The following is a 19,728-nucleotide window of genomic DNA, read 5'->3' as shown; positions in this document are numbered from 1 at the left end:
GCAAAGAAGTTTCCTGAATAAACTGAATACTTCAAAGGTCAGCAAAGCAGGGGCAGGGGATTGGAGACCATGGTTGCAGGGGACATCTAAGTCAATTGCCATAATAAAATCTAATAAGAAAACATTCTGCATCCCACATTGAAGAGTGGCATCTGGGATCTTAAATGCTAGCAAGCGGCCTTCTAAGATGCATCAATTAGTCTCAACCCACCTGGATCAAAGGAGAATGAAGAACACCAAGAACACAAGATGATAACGAGCCCAAGAGACGGAAAGGGCTACATGAACCAGAGACTACATCATCCTGAGACAGAAGAACTAGATGGTGCCTGGCCACAACCAATGACTGCCCTGACAGGGAACACAACAGAGAATCCCTGAGGCAGCAGGAGAACAGTGGGATGCAGACCCCAAATTCTCATAAAAAACCAGTCTTAATGGTCTGACTGAGACTGGAAGGACCCTGGTGATCATGGCCCCCAGACCTTCTGTTGGCCCACTACAGGAAGCATCCCCAAAGCGAGCTCATCAGACATGGATTGGACTGGACAATGGGTTGGAGAGGGATGCTGGTGAGGAGTGAGCTTCTTGGATCAGGTGGACACTTGAGACTATGTTGGCATCTCCTCCCTGGAGGGGAGATGAGAGGGTAGAGGGGCTTAGAAGCTGGCAAAATGGTCATGAAAAGAGAGTGGAAGGAGGGAGCAGACTGTCTCATGGGGGGGGGTAAGTAATTGGGAGTATGTAGCAGGTTGTGTATGGGTTTTTGTGTAAGAGACTGACTTGATTTGTAAACTTTCACTTAAAGCACAGTAAAAATTATTTTTTTTTAAAAAAAGGTGGAAACAACCCAATTGTACATCAAGCTATAAATGAATAAACAAAATGTCATATATATATATAAAATAAAGAGCAGGAGTGGCAATATTAATTTCTGACAAAATAGTCTTTAAAGTAAAATGCACCACAAAGGATAAGGAAGGACCCTATATAACGATTAAAGGGACAATATACCAGGAGGATATAATCATATTAAATATTTATGCACCCAATGACAGGGCTGCAGGGTACATGAAACAAACTCTAACAGCATTGAAAAGTGAGATAGATAGCTCTACAATTACAATAGGAGACTTCAACACACCACTTTCAGTAAAGGACAGGACATCCAGCAAGAAGCTCAGTAAAGACATGGAAGATCTAAATACCACAGTCAACCAACTAAACCTTATAGACATATACAGAACACTTCACCCAACAGCTGCAAAGTATACTTTCTTTTCTGGTGCACATGGAACATTCTCTAGAATAGACCACATGTTAGGTCATTAAGCAACCCTTAGCAGAATCCAAAACAATGAAGTATTACAAGCATCTTCTCTGACCATAAGGCCATAAAAGCAGAAATCAATAACAGAAAAAGCAGGGAAAAGAAATCAAACACCTGGAAACTGAACAATACCCTGCTCAAAAAAGACTGGGTTATAGAAGACATTAAAGATGGAATGAAGAAATTCAGAGAATCCAATGAGAATGAAAACACTTCCGATCAGAACCTTTGGGACACAGTGAAAGCAGTGCTCAGAGGTGAATTTATATCAATAAATGCACACATCCAAAAAAGCAGAAAGGGCTAAAATCAAAGAATTATCCCTACAACTTGAACAAATAGAGAGCAACAAAAGAAACCTTCAGGCAGTAGAAGAAAAAAAAGAAAGGCAATAATAAATATTAGAGCAGACCTAAATGAAGTGGAAAACAGAAAAACAATTGAAAGAGTTAAGAAGACAAATGCTAGCTCTTTGAAGAAATTAACAAAATTGATAAACCACTGGCCAAACTGACAGAAGAAAATCAGGAGAGGAAGCAAATAACCTGAATAAGAAAAGAGATGGGCGATATTACAAGCGACCCAACTGAAATTAAAAGAATCATACCAGATTACTATGAAAAATTGTACCCTAAGAAATTCGAAAACCTAGAAGAAATGGACGGATTTCTAGAAACACACTACCTACCTAAACTAACACAGACAGAGGTAGAACAACTAAATAGACCCACTGAAGACGTAATCAAAAATCTCCCAACAGAAAAAAGCCCTGGCCCAGACGGATTCACTGCAGAGTTCTACTAATCTTTCAGAGAATTAACACCGCTCCTACTAAACGTATTTCAGAACATAGAAAAGGACGAAATACTCCCAAACTCATTCTTTGAAGCCAGCATGTCCCTGATACCAAAACCAGGTAAAAAAAAAAAGACACCGCAAAAAAAGAAAATTACAGACCTAGTGGTTAAGAGCTACAGCTGCCAACCAAAAGGTCAGCAGTTCGAATCCACCAGGCGCTCCTTGGAAACTCTATGGGGCAGTGCTGCTCTGTCCTGTAGGGTCACTATGAGTCGGAATCAACTCGACGGCAATAGGTTTATATCCCTTATGAACTTAGATGCAAAAATCTTCAACAAAATTCTATCCAATAGAATTCAACAACATGTCAAAAAAAAATAATTTAGCATGACCAAGTGGGATTCATACCAGGTATGCAGGGATGGTTCAATATTAGAAAAACAATTAATAATTTTTTTATCATATAAATAAAATAAAAGACAAGAACCACATGATTTTATCAATCGATGCAGAAAAGGCATTTGACAAAATTCAACACACATTCATGATAAAAACTCTCAGCAAAATAGGAATAGAAGGAAACTTCCTCAGCAGAATAAAGGGCATTTATACAAAGCCAACAGCCAGCATCTTCCTAAATGGAGAGAGTCTGATAGCATTCCCCTTGAGATCAGGAACCAGACAAGGATGCTGTTTATCACCACTCTTATTCAACATTGTGCTGGAGGTGCTAGCCGAAGCAATTAGGCTAGCTAAAGAAATAAAGTGCATCCAGACTGGCAAAGAAGAATAAAGTATCTCGATTTGCAGATGACATGATCTTATACACAGAAAACCCTAAAGAATCCTCAAGAAAACTACTGAAACTAATAGAAGAGTTCAGCAGTGTATCAGAATACAAGATAAACATACAAGAATCAGTTGGATTCCTGTACACCAACAAAAAAGAACATCGAAGAGGAAACCACCAAATCAATACCATTTAAAATATCCCCCAAGATGATAAATTACTTCGGAATAAATCTTACCAGAGATGTAAAAGACCTATACAAAGAAAACTACAAGACAGTACTGCAAGAAACCAAGAGACCTACATAAGTTGAAAAACATACCTTGCTCATGGATAGGAAGACTTAACATTGTAAAAATGTCTAGTCTACCAAAAGCGGTCTATAGATACAATGCAATTCCGATCCAAATTCCAATGACATTTTTTAATGAGATGGAGAAACAAATCACCAACTTCATATAGAAGGAAAGGAGGCCCTGGATAAGGAAAGCATTGCTTAAAAAGAAAAACAAAGCAGGAAGCTTCACTGTACCTGATTTTCGAACCTATTATACTGCCTCAGTAGTCAAAACAGCCCGGTACTGGTACAACAACAGATATATAGACCAATGGAACAGAATTGAGAATCTGGACATAAATCCATCCACATATGAGCAGCTGATATTTGACAAAGGCTCAAAGTTAATTAAGTGGGGAAAAGACAGTCTTTTTAACAAATGGTGTTGGCATAACTGAATATCCATCTGCAAAAGAATGAAACAAGACCCATACCTCACACCATGCACAAAAACGAACTCCAAATGGATCAAAGGCCTAAATATAAAATCTAAAACTATAAGAATCGTGGAAGAAAAAATAGGGACAATACTAGGAACCCTAATACATCGCATAAAGAATATACGAAACATTACTAACAATGCAGAAGAGAAACCAGATAACTGGGAGCTCCTCAAAATCAAACACCTATGCTCATCTAAAGACTTCACCAAAACAGTAAAAAAATTACCTACAGACTGGGAAAAAGTTTTTAGGTATGACATTTCCGATCAGGACCTCATCTCTAAAATCTACATGATACTGCAAAAACTCAAGTACAGAAAGACAAATAACCCAATTAAAAAATGGGCAAAGGATAGGAATAGACACTTCACTAAAGACAACATTCAGGTAGCTAACAGATACATGAGGAAATGCTCAGGATCATTAGCCACTAGAGAAATGCAAACCAAAAGTACGATGAGATTCCATTTCACTCCAACAAGGCTGGCATTAATCCAAAACACACAAAATAATAAACATTGGAGAGGTTGTGGAGAGACTGGAACACTTCTACACTGCTAGTGGGAATGTAAAATGGTACAACCACTTCAGAAATCGATTTGGCACTTCCTTAAAAAGCTAGAAATAGAACCACCATACGATCCAGCAATCCCACTCCTTGGAATATATCCTAGAGATATAAGAGCCTTTACACGAACATATATATGCACACCCATATTCATTGCAGCACTGTTTACAATAGCAAAAAGACAGAAGAAACCAAGGTGCCCATCAACGGATGAATGGATAAATAAATTATGGTAAATTTTCAGAATGGAATATTACACATCAATAGGGAACAATGATGATCCTGTCAACCATTTCATAACATGGAGGAATCTTGAAAGGCATATGATGAGTGAAATTAGTCAGCTGCAAAAGGACAAATAATGTATGAGACCACTATTATAAGAACTCGAGAAGTAGCTTAAGCAGAAAAGAGAATATTCTTTGATGGTTACAAGGGGAGGGGGAGAGGGATTTTCACTGATTAGACAGTATGTAAGAACAATTTTAGGTGAAGGGAAAGACAACACACAATACAGGTAAGGTCAGCACGACTGGAGTGAACCAAAAGCAAAAAAGTTTCCTGAATAAACTGAATGCTTCAACGCCCAGTGTAGCAGGAGAGGGGGATTGGGGACCACGGTTTCAGGGGACGTCTAAGTCAATTGGCATAATAAAATCTATTAAGATTCTGCATCCCACTTTGGAGAGTGGCGTCTGGGGTCTTTAACGCTAGGAAGTGGCCATCTAAGATGCATCAGTTGGTCTCAACCCACCTGGATCAAAGGAGAATGAAGAACACCAAAGACACAAAGTAATTATGAGCCCAAGAGGCAGAAAGTGCCACATAAAGCAGAGACTACATTAGCCTGAGACCAGAAGAACTAGATTTTCCCCGGCTACAACCTCTGACTATCCTGACAGGGAACACAACAGAGAATCCTTGAGGGAGCAGGAAAGCAGTTGGATGCAGACCCCAAATTCTTGTAAAAAGACCAGACTTAATGGTCTGACTGAGACTAGAATGACCCCGGAGGTCATGGTCCCCAGACCTTCTGTTAGCCTAAGATGGGAACCATTCCCAAAGCCAACTCTTCAGACAGGGTTTAGACTGGACTATGGGATAGAGGATGATACTGGTGAAGAATGAGCTTTTTGGATGAAGTAGACACATGAGACTATGTTGGCATATCTTGTCTGAAGTAGAGATGAGAGGGTAGAGGGGGTCAGTAGCTGGCTGAATGGACACGAAAAGAGTGGAAGGAAGGAGTATGCTGTCTCATTAGGGGTAGAGCAATTAGGAGTATATAGCAAGGTGTATATAAATTTTCATATGAGAGAGTGACTTGATTTGTAAACTTTCACTTAAAGCACAATAAATATTAAAAAAAAAAAAGAGAGCTAGAAAGCTGAAAATAAAGGCAGGGGCCAGGGCTTTTTTGACATCAAAAACGGGGGATCTGGAACTTTGTCCCTTAAGAAATGACAAGCCATTGAAGAGTGACAATGTTAGATAACTATTGTTGGGGAAGATGGGAAATAAGATGGCGAAAAGGCTGCCAGAGAGAAGTCTACTTCCTAGGTATGTGAGTGTGGTGGAAGGAAATGGAGAGGAACGTCTAGTTTCAGGAAATATTTAAAAGGTAGATGAAATAAGCCTTTGATAAGCAAAATAGGGAGAAATCAAATATGTACCATGGAGTTACTGTGAATTTAAATGATGCTGTGTTGTTTTGTGCCATTGAGCCAATTCTGACTCATAGAGACCCTGTATGACAGAGTGGAACTGTCCCATAGAGTTTCCTAGGCTGTAAATCTTTACAAGCAGATTACCAGGTCTTCTCCCGTGGAGCAACTGGTAAGTTTGAACCACCAACCTTTCGGTTAGCATCAGAGTGCTTAACCATTGTGCTACCAGGGCTCCTTGTGAATTTAAATGGGAATGTTTAAGTGCTGGAACAATGCCCAGCACACAGTAGGCAACCTTTATGTTATAGCTGTTTATTCTCAAAAAAGATTCAATTCTGTAAATAGTTCTCGAGCTCATACCTTAGTCAATCACTGTTCTGGGCACCCAGGATACAAAGGTAAGTGATGACATGGTCTTTAACATCAATAATCTAATTATTAGAGGACTGACTCTAGGGTACAATGAGTCATTACCATGATTGTTTTTACTCCCCTGACCCCCGCTGCTGCTTGCACCCCCTCATAACCCACATCCTTAGTACATATACTAGGCGTTTTAACACTTCTCACTCCTCCCAATCTGTAAGCTGTCCTATAGGAAATGTGCTCAAGCCAAGCTAAAATATTTAACTTGGCGGTCCCTCTTGGACCACAGCATAAGGAGGGCTGCTGCTGGACTGCCTAACCCATACAAAGTGTCTTAATGGCTACTGATGTTTTAATAGGACATTTGGAGAGGTTTGCGTCTTTTCCCTTCTTTGAAGCTATTGTTGGCAGAGAAGGCAGTAATACGTCAATCATTTGGATCTTTGTGACAACTCAATTTTCCATTCTCTCCAGCTTCATCCAGTTCACTTATTTCCATGACTTTAAGTGCACTATCTTAGAGTTCTGTGAGTTTCATAGCAATTTATTAAACCTGAAGTTTCTTTCCCCCTCTCCCTTTCCCCTCTCTGTCCCAGTTTCTTAAGATGCCTTAACTTTGTTACTAATTGAAGACCATGCTTTATAGCTGCCACAGTTGTTGAAGGAGTCCCTGGGTGGCACAAATGGTTAAGTGCTTGGCTACTAACCAAAATATTGGTGGTTCGAATCCATCCAGAAGTGCCTCAGAAGAAAAGCCTGGTGATCTACTTCTGAAAGATCACAGCCATTTAAAACCCTATGGAGTACAGTTCTACTTTGACATACATGGAGTCACCATGAATCAGAACCAATGGCAGCTGGCAGTTGTTAAAGACCATACTTTATAGCTGCTACAGTCGTTAGTGAGCACAACTTTAAAAAATGAAATGTTCAGATGTTTTACAAGATGATGTTGACCGCAAATCATTGCTTGGTGCCAAAGTCCTATTTGCCCATATTTCTGGTAAGTGTTCAGCCATAGAAGTTGCCTGATGTTTTCACGAATCACCCTTGAAGCACACTATTCTAGTACCATGCCGCTTGCATATTTGCCAGGCTACTGGATTTTATTTTCTCTTTGTGTTCTCTAGGACGCCATCCTACTGATTTACTATACCTTCCGTTTTTACAGAAATCTCATGTATGGTGTGGTGAAGCTGATGAAGATTGTGGGACAGCTCTCGGATAAATTCTACTACACGGATTGTCTCTTTTTTGGAGCAATTATCTCTGCCACTGACCCAGGTATTTGCATATTTGGTCTTATCATTATGATATTCCATTATCTGAACCTTAAAAAGTTAAGAACAATCATTAACTTTTGTAGGAGACCGTAGTATTAACATGGAATGGTGGAGAAAGCGGCTAGTAAGTGGGTCTAAGAGACTTGGATGGCTTTTCTGGGAAGGGCATGCATTTCCCTTTTGTCTTTCCTTTATAATGACTAATTTGGTAAGAATTATGCCTTCTTTTAGGAAACATGTAATTTTATTTAAATACTATCTTTTCTTAGTGGAAACACACATGGGCACCTGTAGTGAATGTAACTTAATTTGTAAGCTCCTTTTGTGCAGTGTTCCTGCATGAATGTACACTGACAATGTTTCCTACCCATAAATCTCTTACCCTGTATTTTTCAAGCATAAGTTGAACCAGTTCTTAAAAGTGGAATTAGTTTTTTTTTCCTCTTCCCCTGAAGCTCAAAATCTATATATAAAAAAAAACTCCCCTCTCCAAATTGGAACCCATAATCAAATCAGTTCACATAAATAGCATTTATAGCTTTTCCTTTCTCTAATATGGGAATGTCAACTAATGAGAGTACATCTTAGGGAAAGAATTTATGGAAAAATGGCTGGCCCTGCCTGTCCTAACAGTGGAGTTGGAAAGGTCTTCTCGATGTCTACACTGCCCTGTAACATTCTGGATAGTAATGACCTCAAAGATAACATTCCCTCACTTGGCCATGCCTCTGGCGGGTCCCTGGGCTGGCACTATCCAAAAGATCTTTCTGTGATGAGGGAAATGTTCAACAATCTGCCCAGTCCATTATGATAGGCAGTAACCACATGGGGCTATTGAGCACTTGTGTGACCAAATAACTGAATTTGAAATTTTATTTAATTTTAAGTAATTTAAATTTACATAGTCCCATGTGGCTACTGGCTACCATATTGGGCAGTGCAGCTCTAGACAGTTACGTGATTCTGAAGACTCTCAATGTTCAAAAAAACACTGAGTTCTCTTACCCCCAGGCTTTATTACAAGCACTCTATAAGTAAAGTGGTATTGAAGACTTTTCTGGTTGAAGCAGCTTGGTTTGTGAAAAGAATGTGAGCTGTGGAGTCACAGCCATGCCAGTCACTGACTGGGTGGCCTGGGCACACTTTATCTCCTCCAGATCAGTTTCCTCATCTATAAAGCAGTAATAATGGCCCCTATTTCCTGGGGGTGTTGAAAAGATTAAATGAAATAACGCATTAAGCATTAAGCACAGTATTTGTTAATTATATTGGTCTCCATCTACTGACCCAGGCAGAGATTCTCTTGTCCCTGTGTTTTGTTTTTAAATAAATAATAGGTCATCACTTAACTCAAGCATGTTCCTAAAGAGCATGCAAATGTAGCTTTATTATTTGAATACTGTTGTGTCTGTGACTATCTCCAAATCTATGTTTATTGAAAAACAGGTTTTTTTTTTGTAAGTCTGAGAAGGATGTTTTGTCTCTTTGGAAATATTATACTAACTATATTTGTCTATAACTTCATTACTAACTTCTTACCAATACCGCTAACTAACAACGGGAGGTTGATTTAATGTAGAGATTACCGATATTGTTTCCTGAGCTATTAGTACTGCTTTATTTAATTGGATAGAGAGGCTTATTTTTCTAGATTATCTTTGTAGTTGTTTACTTCCCTTCAATGTGTCTGTGCTGTAGTAGAAAATAATGGAAGGCATTACCATGTTGTACCACCTTTATTTGGCCTATGCAAATTGGCACAGCAAGGGTTTTATATAAATAAAAGTTATAGAAACTAGAAAGTTTAAACTTATTAAGCATCAGGACATTAATTTTAACTACTTTTATAATGGAAATCTTTCTGAAATGTAGAATGTTTTTGTAAATTAAAAGTGATTTCAGCAGCCTCCTAAAAAGTCTGTTGTTTGAAATATTGGGTCATAAAAGAGATACAAACTTAAGTACAGACTTAGAGAGGACCACAAAACCAAATTGATTTTCTGTGTCTGGTGCATCAAACAAAAATTCAGACTTTGGAATATGACGTGGTATTGATTGATATGAAAGAATAAGGTCCTAGTCCCTCATTACACTGTACTTGGTTCAAGACGCTGGTCTTTGGTATTCCCACTAAAGGTAACACCATATGTGTGGGGTGGTGTAGGCTGCTCTGTTATTGGAAGCCATTTCCACTCTAGTTATGTGTCATGGGTACCATGTGCCATCCTTGTGGACTATAACTTCAGATGGTTCCAGAGTTAAGGAAAGACAATACATTTCTAACCCAAGGTGCCTTTCTAGGCAGCTACCAGACAAAATGAGTGCTATTCCTTTCCGTGAACCATTATAAAGTGATTCCCCTTGAGTTAATCAGGCCTACTCATACTCATAGGTTTGAAAATCTGTGATCTGTGCAGTCTTTGATTCTCTAGTTACATCATCCAGACTAGTTGGTCTTATTCTGTCCTTTGAGACTCAGTTCAAATATGCCACCTACCTGTTATTCTTCCCATACTCCCTCAGTTACCTGCTCCCATAACTCTTTAAGTAAAATCTGTTTTGTACACAGTGATAATTGCTGCCTTGTACCAAATGTTTGCAAGTGCTAAGTGCTCTTTAGTACATAATGAAGTGTTCAAGAAAAGTTAGTTGAATGAACAAATTCAGGTTCTTGAGTTTTCCTTCTTTTTATATCTGCCATTCTTTGATTTTTTTCCCACTGCTTTTTGTTTTAACTTCTTAAGATATTTATTTAATTCTTATAAGCTCTTTGCTAAGTAATAGTACCCTACCCCACCTCTAGAATGTGGGGTTTGTTATTTTGTTTCCATAATATCAAGCCAGGGAACCTTAATTATTTCCTGGAAGTAAAAGGAAGATTTCCAAGTATTAAAAAATCTTCTGCAAGGCGGAGCCAAGACATTGGACAAGTCAGATGCACCAAGCCATCCCTCTCCAACAAAGACCCAAAAAACCAAGCAGAAGAGATATAGACAGCAATCCTGGAACCCTGAACTTTAAGTGAAAGTATTAGACCAGAAGCCACTGAGAAGAACAAACTGGAAACGATGAACCAGTAGAGATATGGAGTGGGGGTTCCAATTGGCGTGGCACAGTGCAGCCATCTTGAGATAAAGCCAAAAAGCCCGCACAAAGTGCACAGGAAGGCACCTTGACAGAACTCCCAATAGAAGACAGAGGAACGATGTGTACACACCCAGAGTGAAGCAAAGTCCCATTTGCTGGCTACAGCTCAAGGAAGTGCCCATACGCTCTCATACAGCAACCAGAGGAGCATGCTCCTACAACTCCAACCCTTCTGGCAAGTGGTGGCAAAACCATCCCACCCCAGGAGTCCTGACTGCCAGGGACCACAGTACAAACCTCCCCTATCCCCCTCATCTAGACCTATTCTCCCCCCTCCTGCTCTCCTCCTGCCTCTCTCTTCCCATCAGACACAACCCACTGTGCTGCAGCCTAGAGACTCAGCTCTGTACACCTCCCACCCTGCCGGCCAGTCTGGCTGCGTCACAGTGGAGTGACCAAGACCTGTGCCCCCTCCCTCCCTGCCGGCTCTGCTTTGCTACCCCTAAGCTGAGTGCCCCAGCCTGTGCCGCTCCCTCCCTGTCAGCTGCACCCTGCTGTCCCACAGCTGAGCATCCTGGCCTGAAACCCCTCCCTCCCCACTGGCTCCAAGCTGCTACAGCTGGGTGACCCAGCGCCGTGCCCACGCCCCTGCCCTCATCACTAGCTCCACCCCGCTGCCCAACAGCTGAGTGCTCTGACCCATATCCCTCCCTCCCCACCAGCTCCAATCCACAGCTGAGCACTCCGGCCCATGCAGCTCCCTCCCTGCTGGCTCTGCACCACTGTGCTGCAGCCAGGGGACTTGGTCCTGTACCCACACCTCCTCTCTCCCCACTAGCCATGCACCGCTTTGCCAAAGCCAGCAACGAAGCCCCATACCTGCACCCCCTCCCTCCCCGCCAGCTCTACCCTGCTGCCCTGCAGCAGAGCATCCTGTGCCCCTCCCTCCCTTGATGTCCCACAGCCCAGTAACCCAGCCCTGTGCCCTCTCCCTCCCTGCTGGCTCTGCCCTGCTGTGCTGCAACTGAGTGCCCTGGACCATGATCCTCCCTCCTCACTGGCTCTGCCCTGCCACTCTGCATCAGAGCATGCTGGCCTGTAACCTTTCCCCCTGCCAGCTCCACCCTACTGCACAACAGCTGAGCAACCCATTTGCACACCCCTACCCCTGCATGCCAGTCCTACTGCGCCACAGCTGAGTGACCCAGCCCTGCATCCCACCCTTCCCACTGGCCCTATACAGATGTCCTGCAGCTGAGTGTCTTGGCCCTGTGCACTCTCTGCCTGCTGGCCCTTCCTCACTGCATTCCAGCTGAGCAACCTGCCCTGCCCATCCAGACAAGGTGGTGGGTGCTATCATGCCCACAGACGAGCAAGCAACAAAGCATGCCTGGCCTGCCTGCCCAGACATACCAAAACAAAACAAATAAGTAGAGTGGAACAAACATGCAATCAATAATAAATAATAATAATAATACCTGAATATCTCAGAGACATGGAAACCCTGGTGGCATAGTGGTTACGAGCTATGGCTGCTAACCAAAAGGTCGGCAGTTTGAATCCACCAGGCACTCCTTGGAAACTGTATGGGGCAGTTCTACTCTGTCCTACAGGATCGCTATGAGTTGGAATCGACTCCACGGCAATGGGTTTGGTTTTGGTTTTGGTATCTCTGAGACAGTAAACAATATCAGAACATATAAAAAAGCAGGACGAGATGGCTCCAACAAGTGACCAAAATGAAGAATCAGGTGACATTCTGGTAGAAGAAAAAGCAGTGGAATTACCTGATATGAAATTCAAAAGACTAATATTTAGGGCTCTCCAAGAGATTAGGGAAGAGATCAAGGAAAACAAAGGCAAAGCAACAGAATAATTCAGGAAAATAATACAAGAACAAAATAAAATAAACAATTGGAAATCATATAAAAAGAGCAACCAGAAATCCAAAAGATACACAACAAAATTTCAGAAATGGACAACTCTTTTAGGGGCAGATTTGAAATGATGGAAGACACAATCAGCGAGTTTGAACACAAATCAATGGATGCCACTTCGAGGAAAACTCAGAGAAAAGAATGAAGAAAACCTAAGAATTATGTGGAACACAGTCAAGCAAAAATTTGCATGTGATTGGAGTTACAGAACTGGGGGAGAAAATGGAGAACACAGAGAGGATTGTGGAAGATCTGCTGGCAAAAAAAAAACTCGTTAATATCATGAAAAATAAAAAGGTGACCATCGAAGAAGCTCAACAAAACCCATGTAGGATAGACCCCAAAAGAATGTCACCAAGACATACCATAATCACACTTGCCAAAAAAAATCCTGAGAGCAGCTTGGAAAAAAAAAGGGTAAGTCATTTACAAAGGGGAAACAATAACACTAAACTCTGATTACTCAGCAGAAACTATACAGGCAAAAAGGCAATGGGATGACATATATAAAACCTTGAAAGAAAATAACTGCCAACCAAGAATAATATATACTCTCTCTCTCAGACATGATGGTTAAATTAGGACATTTCCAGATAAACAGAAATTAAGGGAATTTATAAAAGCCAAACCAAACTTAAAAGAAATTTAAAGGGAGTCCTTCAGTTAGAGAACTAACAACATCTGATAACAACCTGAGGTCAAAGGATAACATCAACCAGATACCAACCTAGGTAAAGAACCCTCAATAATAAAGCAAAACTAAAAGATTTAAAACACGGAGCCAGAGTCATCAAAACAATAAAAGGGGGAATAAACGGTGTACGTATAGAACTTTCAAATGGTGAGGAAATCAAAGTGATATCAAGTAATAAATGACTGGTTTAAATTTGGGGAGATAAGCATAAATTTCAGCGTAACCACAAAGATAGTTAACAGACCTACATATCAGAATAAAAAAGGAGAAAAACATAAATACCCAATAAGCACAAAATCTATAATAACAAAAGAAATTCCACAAAAAAAGGAACTCAACACAGGAAAGTAAGAGGAACAAAGAAAATATCAGCACCACAAAAACACAGAGCAAAATGACAGAAATAAACTTACAGCTACCTGTAATCACACTGAATGTAAACGGCTTAAATGCACCCATAAAGAGACAGAGGAGACCCATCAATATGCTGTCTACAAGAGCCACAACTTAGACACAAAGACATATATATATTAAAAGTCAAAGAATGGAAAAAAATACCAAGCAAACAGCAACCAGAAAAGAGCAGGATTGGCAATACTAATCTCATAAAAGAGGCTTTAAGACAAAATCCACTATAAAAGACAAGGAAGGACATTATATAAGGATTAAATGGACAATCCACCAAGAAGGCATAGCCTTAGTCAATAACTGTGCACCTGACAGGGCCCCAAAATACATAAAAACAAAAAACAAAACTCTAACAGCACTGAAAAGAGAAATAGACCGTTCCACAATAATAGTAGGAGACATTAACACACCACTTTCAGCAAAGGACATAATATCTAGAAAAATACTCAAAAAAATACCAAAGATCTGAAAGCCACAATCAATTAACTTGACCTCATAGACATATATAGAATGCTCCACCCAACAGCAGCAAAATACACATTCTTTTCCAATGAACATGGCACATTCTCCAGAAGAGACCGTATATCAGACCACAAAACAACCTTCAGTAAAATCTAAAACGTTGAAATAATACAAAGCATCTTGTCTGTTCACAATGCCATAAAAGTAGAAATTAATAACAGGAAGAGCAAAGAAAAAAAAAACTTGGAAACTGAATAACACCTTGCTTAAAAACCACTGGGTAACAGAAGAAATCAAAGATGGAATAAAAAATTCCTAGAATAAAACAGATACCAAAATCTTTGGGACACAGCAAAGGCAGTGCTCAGAGGTCAATTTATAGCAATAAACACAAACACACATCAAAAAAGAAGAAAAGGAGGCAGGACAAAGATGGCTGACTAGGCAGAAGCTTCCGCTGAATGCTCTTGCAACGAACACTCTTGCAACGAACACTCGAAGAAGTGAATCGATTACATACATGACAATCTATGAACCCTGACCATCAAACACAGAACTCAGGAATCGACCTGAGCGACAGAGGAGTGAGAGACTGCGCTGAAGCAGCGACTAGTTCCGGACCTCAGCATGCAGTGCCCCAGCCCTGATCTCTTCGTGCTGGGCTTTGGTGCCAGTGTGGTGGGGCTGATGGTGGCTTCCTGAGACAAGGCAAGCATGGGATGCAGCTCTAACCCTCTGGGGCAGTCTCAGCGGGTACCCAGCCAGCGCACAGAGGCTACACACTGACGTAAGTGACAGGGGAACGAGAGACCACACAGAAGCAACGACTAGTTCCGGAGCCTGGCACACAGTGCCCCAGTCCCGATCCCTTGGTGCTGGGCATTGACGCAACTGCGGCGGGGCTGATGGTGGCTTCGTGAGAAAAGGCAGGCATGGGATGCAGCCCTAACCCCGGGGGCAATCACAGCGGGGACCCAGCCGGCGCACACAGGCTACACACCAACCTCAGTGACAGGGGAGCGAGAGACCACACAGAAGCAGCACTCCAGCCCTGATACCTTGGTGCTGGGCTTTGGAGCGAGTGTGATGGGGTTGATGGTGCCTTCCTGAGACAAGGCAAGCACTGGACGGCAGCCCTAACACCCTGGGGCAATCTCAGCAGGGACCCAGCCAGTGCACACAGGCTACACACCCCTCTGGAATCTCAGATAAAACAGCCCTCCCCACACAAGATAAGTGATTTTGTCTATTCTACCACACTACCCTCTCCTGTCTACCTGATCTCTCCCCTCCCTGCCCCAGCTGGCTTCATTAACATTCAAATTCCCTGGTCCAAAGATAGAAGTATGCTGCTTTTTTCTAACCCATTCTCCTAGCCTGGGAAAAGCAGCAATTAACAATCAGGGGAAAAGTCCTTTCCTGACTTCCCTAAACTGGAAGATCAGAACAGAAGCAGCTTCAGTCCAGGCATAAGAGAGCCACAGTCTTTGGCTTTCACCCCTACATGGAACCAGGTGGCTATTTTAATGCAAAGGCAATTCTGTTAGAGGTCTGACTGTACTTGTTTCAGCTGAGCAGTAGAGAGGCAGGTTTTGGAGGTCTGATACCACTCTGCTATTAAGCAGAGCCCTCACTGACCCACAGCAGGGAACTGAGGGCAGAGTCTCCATCCACATGACCTAGCAACCTGCAAAAGGAGTCAGAGGATAGTGGTGCCTACCAGTCTTTACAGGTACAAGCATTGGGTGCCTAAGCTACAGCTGCAGAGCCCACCCACCAGAGCACTCTAGAGGACAGAGACACTCCTTCCTTACTGGCACTTGGGGGAAGTCTGTCAGTGCCCTCCCCTCCTCAGAGTGTGACCCATGTGGCTACCAGAAACCAGTGCATACAACCACCACCACTACTCCTCTACGATAATAGGTGAGAGCCTACACCACACACTAGGTGACCGACCATCAGGACACCTGAGCTGATTCTATTCAAGAATAGTGAATGGACTCATAGGCTCTTATACCTGGTAACAGCTCTAACCATCTAGTAACAGGACATAAGTGCTTCAAAGGCTCCAACAATCAAGTTAGCGCACTCTAGTAACCCATCTGGGCATATTGAAACAAAACAAGAAGATAAGACTCAGTGAGCAAATATTAAAAAATTATTAAAATAACTTATAGATGGCTCAGAGACAGCAGTCAACATCAAATCACATAAAGAAGCAGACTGTGATTGCTTCTACAAACCACCAAAACAGAGACTCAAGATCTTTCCCAGATGAAGATATATTCCTAGAATTGCCAGATATAGAATACAAAAGAATAATATACAGAACGCTTCAGAACTTCAGGGATGACATCAGAAATGAAATAAGGCAATGAACAGAAGAAGCCAAGAAACACAAAGATAAAGCAGTTGAAGAAACTAAAAAGATTATTCAAGAACATAATGAAAAATTTAATAAGCTGCAGGAATCTGTAGAGAGCCAGCATTCAGAAATTCAAAAGATTAACAAAATTACAGAACTAGACAACTCAATAGGAAGTCAGAGGAGCAGAATTGAGGAATTGGAATGGAGAATTGGGGATATGGAGGATAAGGCAATTGGCACCAATATATTTGAAGAAAAATCAGATAAAAGAATTAAAAAAAATAAAGAAACCCTAAGAATCATGTGGGACTCTATCAAGAAGAATAACTTGCATGTGATTGGAATTCCAGAACAGGGAGGGATAACCGAAAAAACAGAGAGAATTGTTGAAGATCTGTTAGCAGAAAACTTCCCTGACATCACAAAAGATGAAAGGATATCTATCCAAGATGCTCATCAAACCCCATACAAGGTAGATCCCAAAAGAAAATCACCAAGACATATTAACATCAAACTTGCCAAAACTAAAGATAAAGAGAAAAATTTAAAAGCAGCCAGGGATAAACAAAAAGTCACCTACAAAGGAGAATCAATAAGAATAAGTTTGGATTACTTGGCAGAAACTATGCAGGTAAGAAGGCAATGGGATGACATATATAAAGCACTGAAGGAGAAAAATTGCCAGCCAAGAATCATATATCCTGCAAAACTCTCTCTCAAATATGAAGGTGAAATTAAGTCATTTACAGATAAACACAAGCTTAGAGAATTTGCAAAAACCAAACCAAAGCTACAAGAATTACTAAAGGAAATTCTTTGGTCAGAAAATCAATAATATCGGATATCAACACAACACAAGGACACAGAACAGAACATCCTGATATCAACTCAGATAGGGAAATCACAAAAATAAAATTAATAAAAAAAAGGTCAAAACAGGGAATCATTGATGTCATGTAAAAGATGACAATAATCAATAAAGAGGGACTAAATACAGGAGGCATAGATTTTCCATATGGAGAGGAAACCAAGGCGATATAGGGTGATACAAGTTAGGTTTATACTTAGAAAAACAGGGGTAAATATAAAGGTAACCACAAAGAGGACTAACAATTCCATATTTCAAAATAAAAACCAAGATAAACATAAGGACTCAGCAAAAATAAACTCAAATACAATGAAAAAGAGGAACACACAATTTACAAAGAAAAACTCAGCACAAAAAAATAAATGGAAAAATGAAATTGTCAAGAACACACAAAAAAAAGGCATCAAAATGACAGCACTAAACTCATACCTATCTATAATCACACTGGATGTAAATGGACTAAATGCACCAATAAAGAGACACAGAGTTGCAGATTGGATAAAAAAACATGATCCAACTATATGCTGCCTACAAGAGACACACCTTAGAATTAGAGACACAAACAAACTAAAACTCAAAGGATGGGGAAAAAATATTAAGCATAGAACAATCAAAAAAGAGAGGAGTGGCAATATTAATCTCTGACAAAATAGACTTTAAAGTTAAATCCACCATGAAGGATAAAGAAGGACACTGTATAATGATTAAAGGGACAATTTACCAGGAAGATATAACCATATTAAATATTTATGCACCCAGTGACAGGGCTGCAAGATACATAAAACAAACTCGAACAGCATTGAAAAGTGAGATAGACAGCTCCACAATTATAGCAGGAGACTTCAACACACCACTTTTGGTGAAGGACAGAACATCCAGTAAGAAGCTAAATAAAGACATGGAAGATCTAATTGCCACAGTCAACCAACTTGACCTCATGCACATATACAGAACACTCCACCCAACAAAGTATAGTTTCTTTTCTAGTGCACGTGGAACATTCTCTAGAATAGACGCAAGCCTTTGCAGAATCCAAAACATTGAAAAATTACAAAGCATCTTCTCAGACCATGAGACCATAAAAGTAGAAATAAATAACAAAAAACTAGGGAAAAGAAATCGAATACTTGGAAACTGAACAATACCCTGCTCAAAAAAGACTAGGTTATAGAAGACATTAGGGAGCAATCAAAGAAATTCATAGAATCCAATGAGAATGCAAACACTTCCTATCAGAACCTTTGGGACATGGTGAAAGCGGTGCTCAGAGGTCAATTTATATCAATAAATGCACACATCCAAAAAGAAGAAAGGGCCAAAATCAAAGAGCTGTCCCTACAACTTGAGCAAATAGAAAGAGTGCAACAAAAGAAACCATCAGACACCAGAAGAAAAGAAATAATAAAAAAATTAGAGCAGAATTAAATGAATTAGAGAACAGAAAAACCATTGAAAGAGTTAACAAGAAGAAAAGCTAGTTCTTTGAAAAAATTAACAAAATCGATAAACCATTGGCCAAACTGACTAAAGAAAAACAGGAACAGAAACAACCCAAATAAGAAATGAGATGGGCGATATCACAACAGATCCAACTGAAATTGAAAGAATCATATCAGATTACTAAGAAAACTTGTACTCTAACAAATTTTAAAACATAGAAGAAATGGATGAATTCCTAGAAACACACTACCTACCTAAACTAACACAAACAGAAGAATAACAACTAAATAGACCCATAACAAAGGAATAGATTGAAAAGGTAATCAAAAAACCCCCAACAAAAAAAAAGCCCTGGCCCTGATGTCTTCACTGCAGAGTTCTACCAAACTTTCAGAGAAGTAGTGGTGTTACCACTACTACTAAACGTATTTCAAAGCATAGAAAAGGACAGAATACTCCGAAACTCGTTCTATGAAGCCAGCATATCCCCAATACTAAAACCAGCTAAAGACACCATGAAAAAGGAAAATTACAGATGTATATCCCTGATGAACATAGATGCAAAAATCCTCAACAAAATTCTAGCCAGTAGAATTCAACAACATATCAAGAAAATAATTCACCATGACCAAGAAGGATTTATACCAGGTATGCAAGGATGGTTCAACATTAGAAAAACAATTAATGTAATCTACCACAATTTGTAATGTAATCTACCACATAAATAAAACAAAAGACAAGAATCACATGATTTTATCAATTGATGCAGAAAAGGCATTTGACAAAGTCCAGCACCCGTTCATGATAAAAACTCTCAGCAAAATAGGAATAGAAGGAAAATTCCTCAACAGAACAAAGGGTATTTATACAGAGCCAACAGCC

General features: G+C 40.4%; 1 protein-coding gene across 2 annotated transcripts in view; it reads left to right on the top strand.

The window, feature by feature from the left end:
* The window catches only part of SLC9A7 (solute carrier family 9 member A7), a 289,782-nt gene that overhangs the window by 147,096 nt on the left and 122,958 nt on the right, over positions 1 to 19,728 (top strand). For both annotated transcript variants that reach the window (XM_023557924.2, XM_010597732.2), the window contains exon 5: positions 7,471 to 7,583. In XM_023557924.2, coding sequence (XP_023413692.1) covers positions 7,471 to 7,583 — 113 coding nt within the window. The remainder of the gene's footprint in view (positions 1 to 7,470; positions 7,584 to 19,728) is intronic.

This window comes from Loxodonta africana, chromosome X (assembly GCF_030014295.1).
Source record: "Loxodonta africana isolate mLoxAfr1 chromosome X, mLoxAfr1.hap2, whole genome shotgun sequence".
NCBI lineage: Eukaryota > Metazoa > Chordata > Mammalia > Proboscidea > Elephantidae > Loxodonta > Loxodonta africana.
The sequence above is the reverse complement of the archived record's forward strand: the minus strand, read 5'-3'. Positions and strand labels throughout refer to the sequence as shown.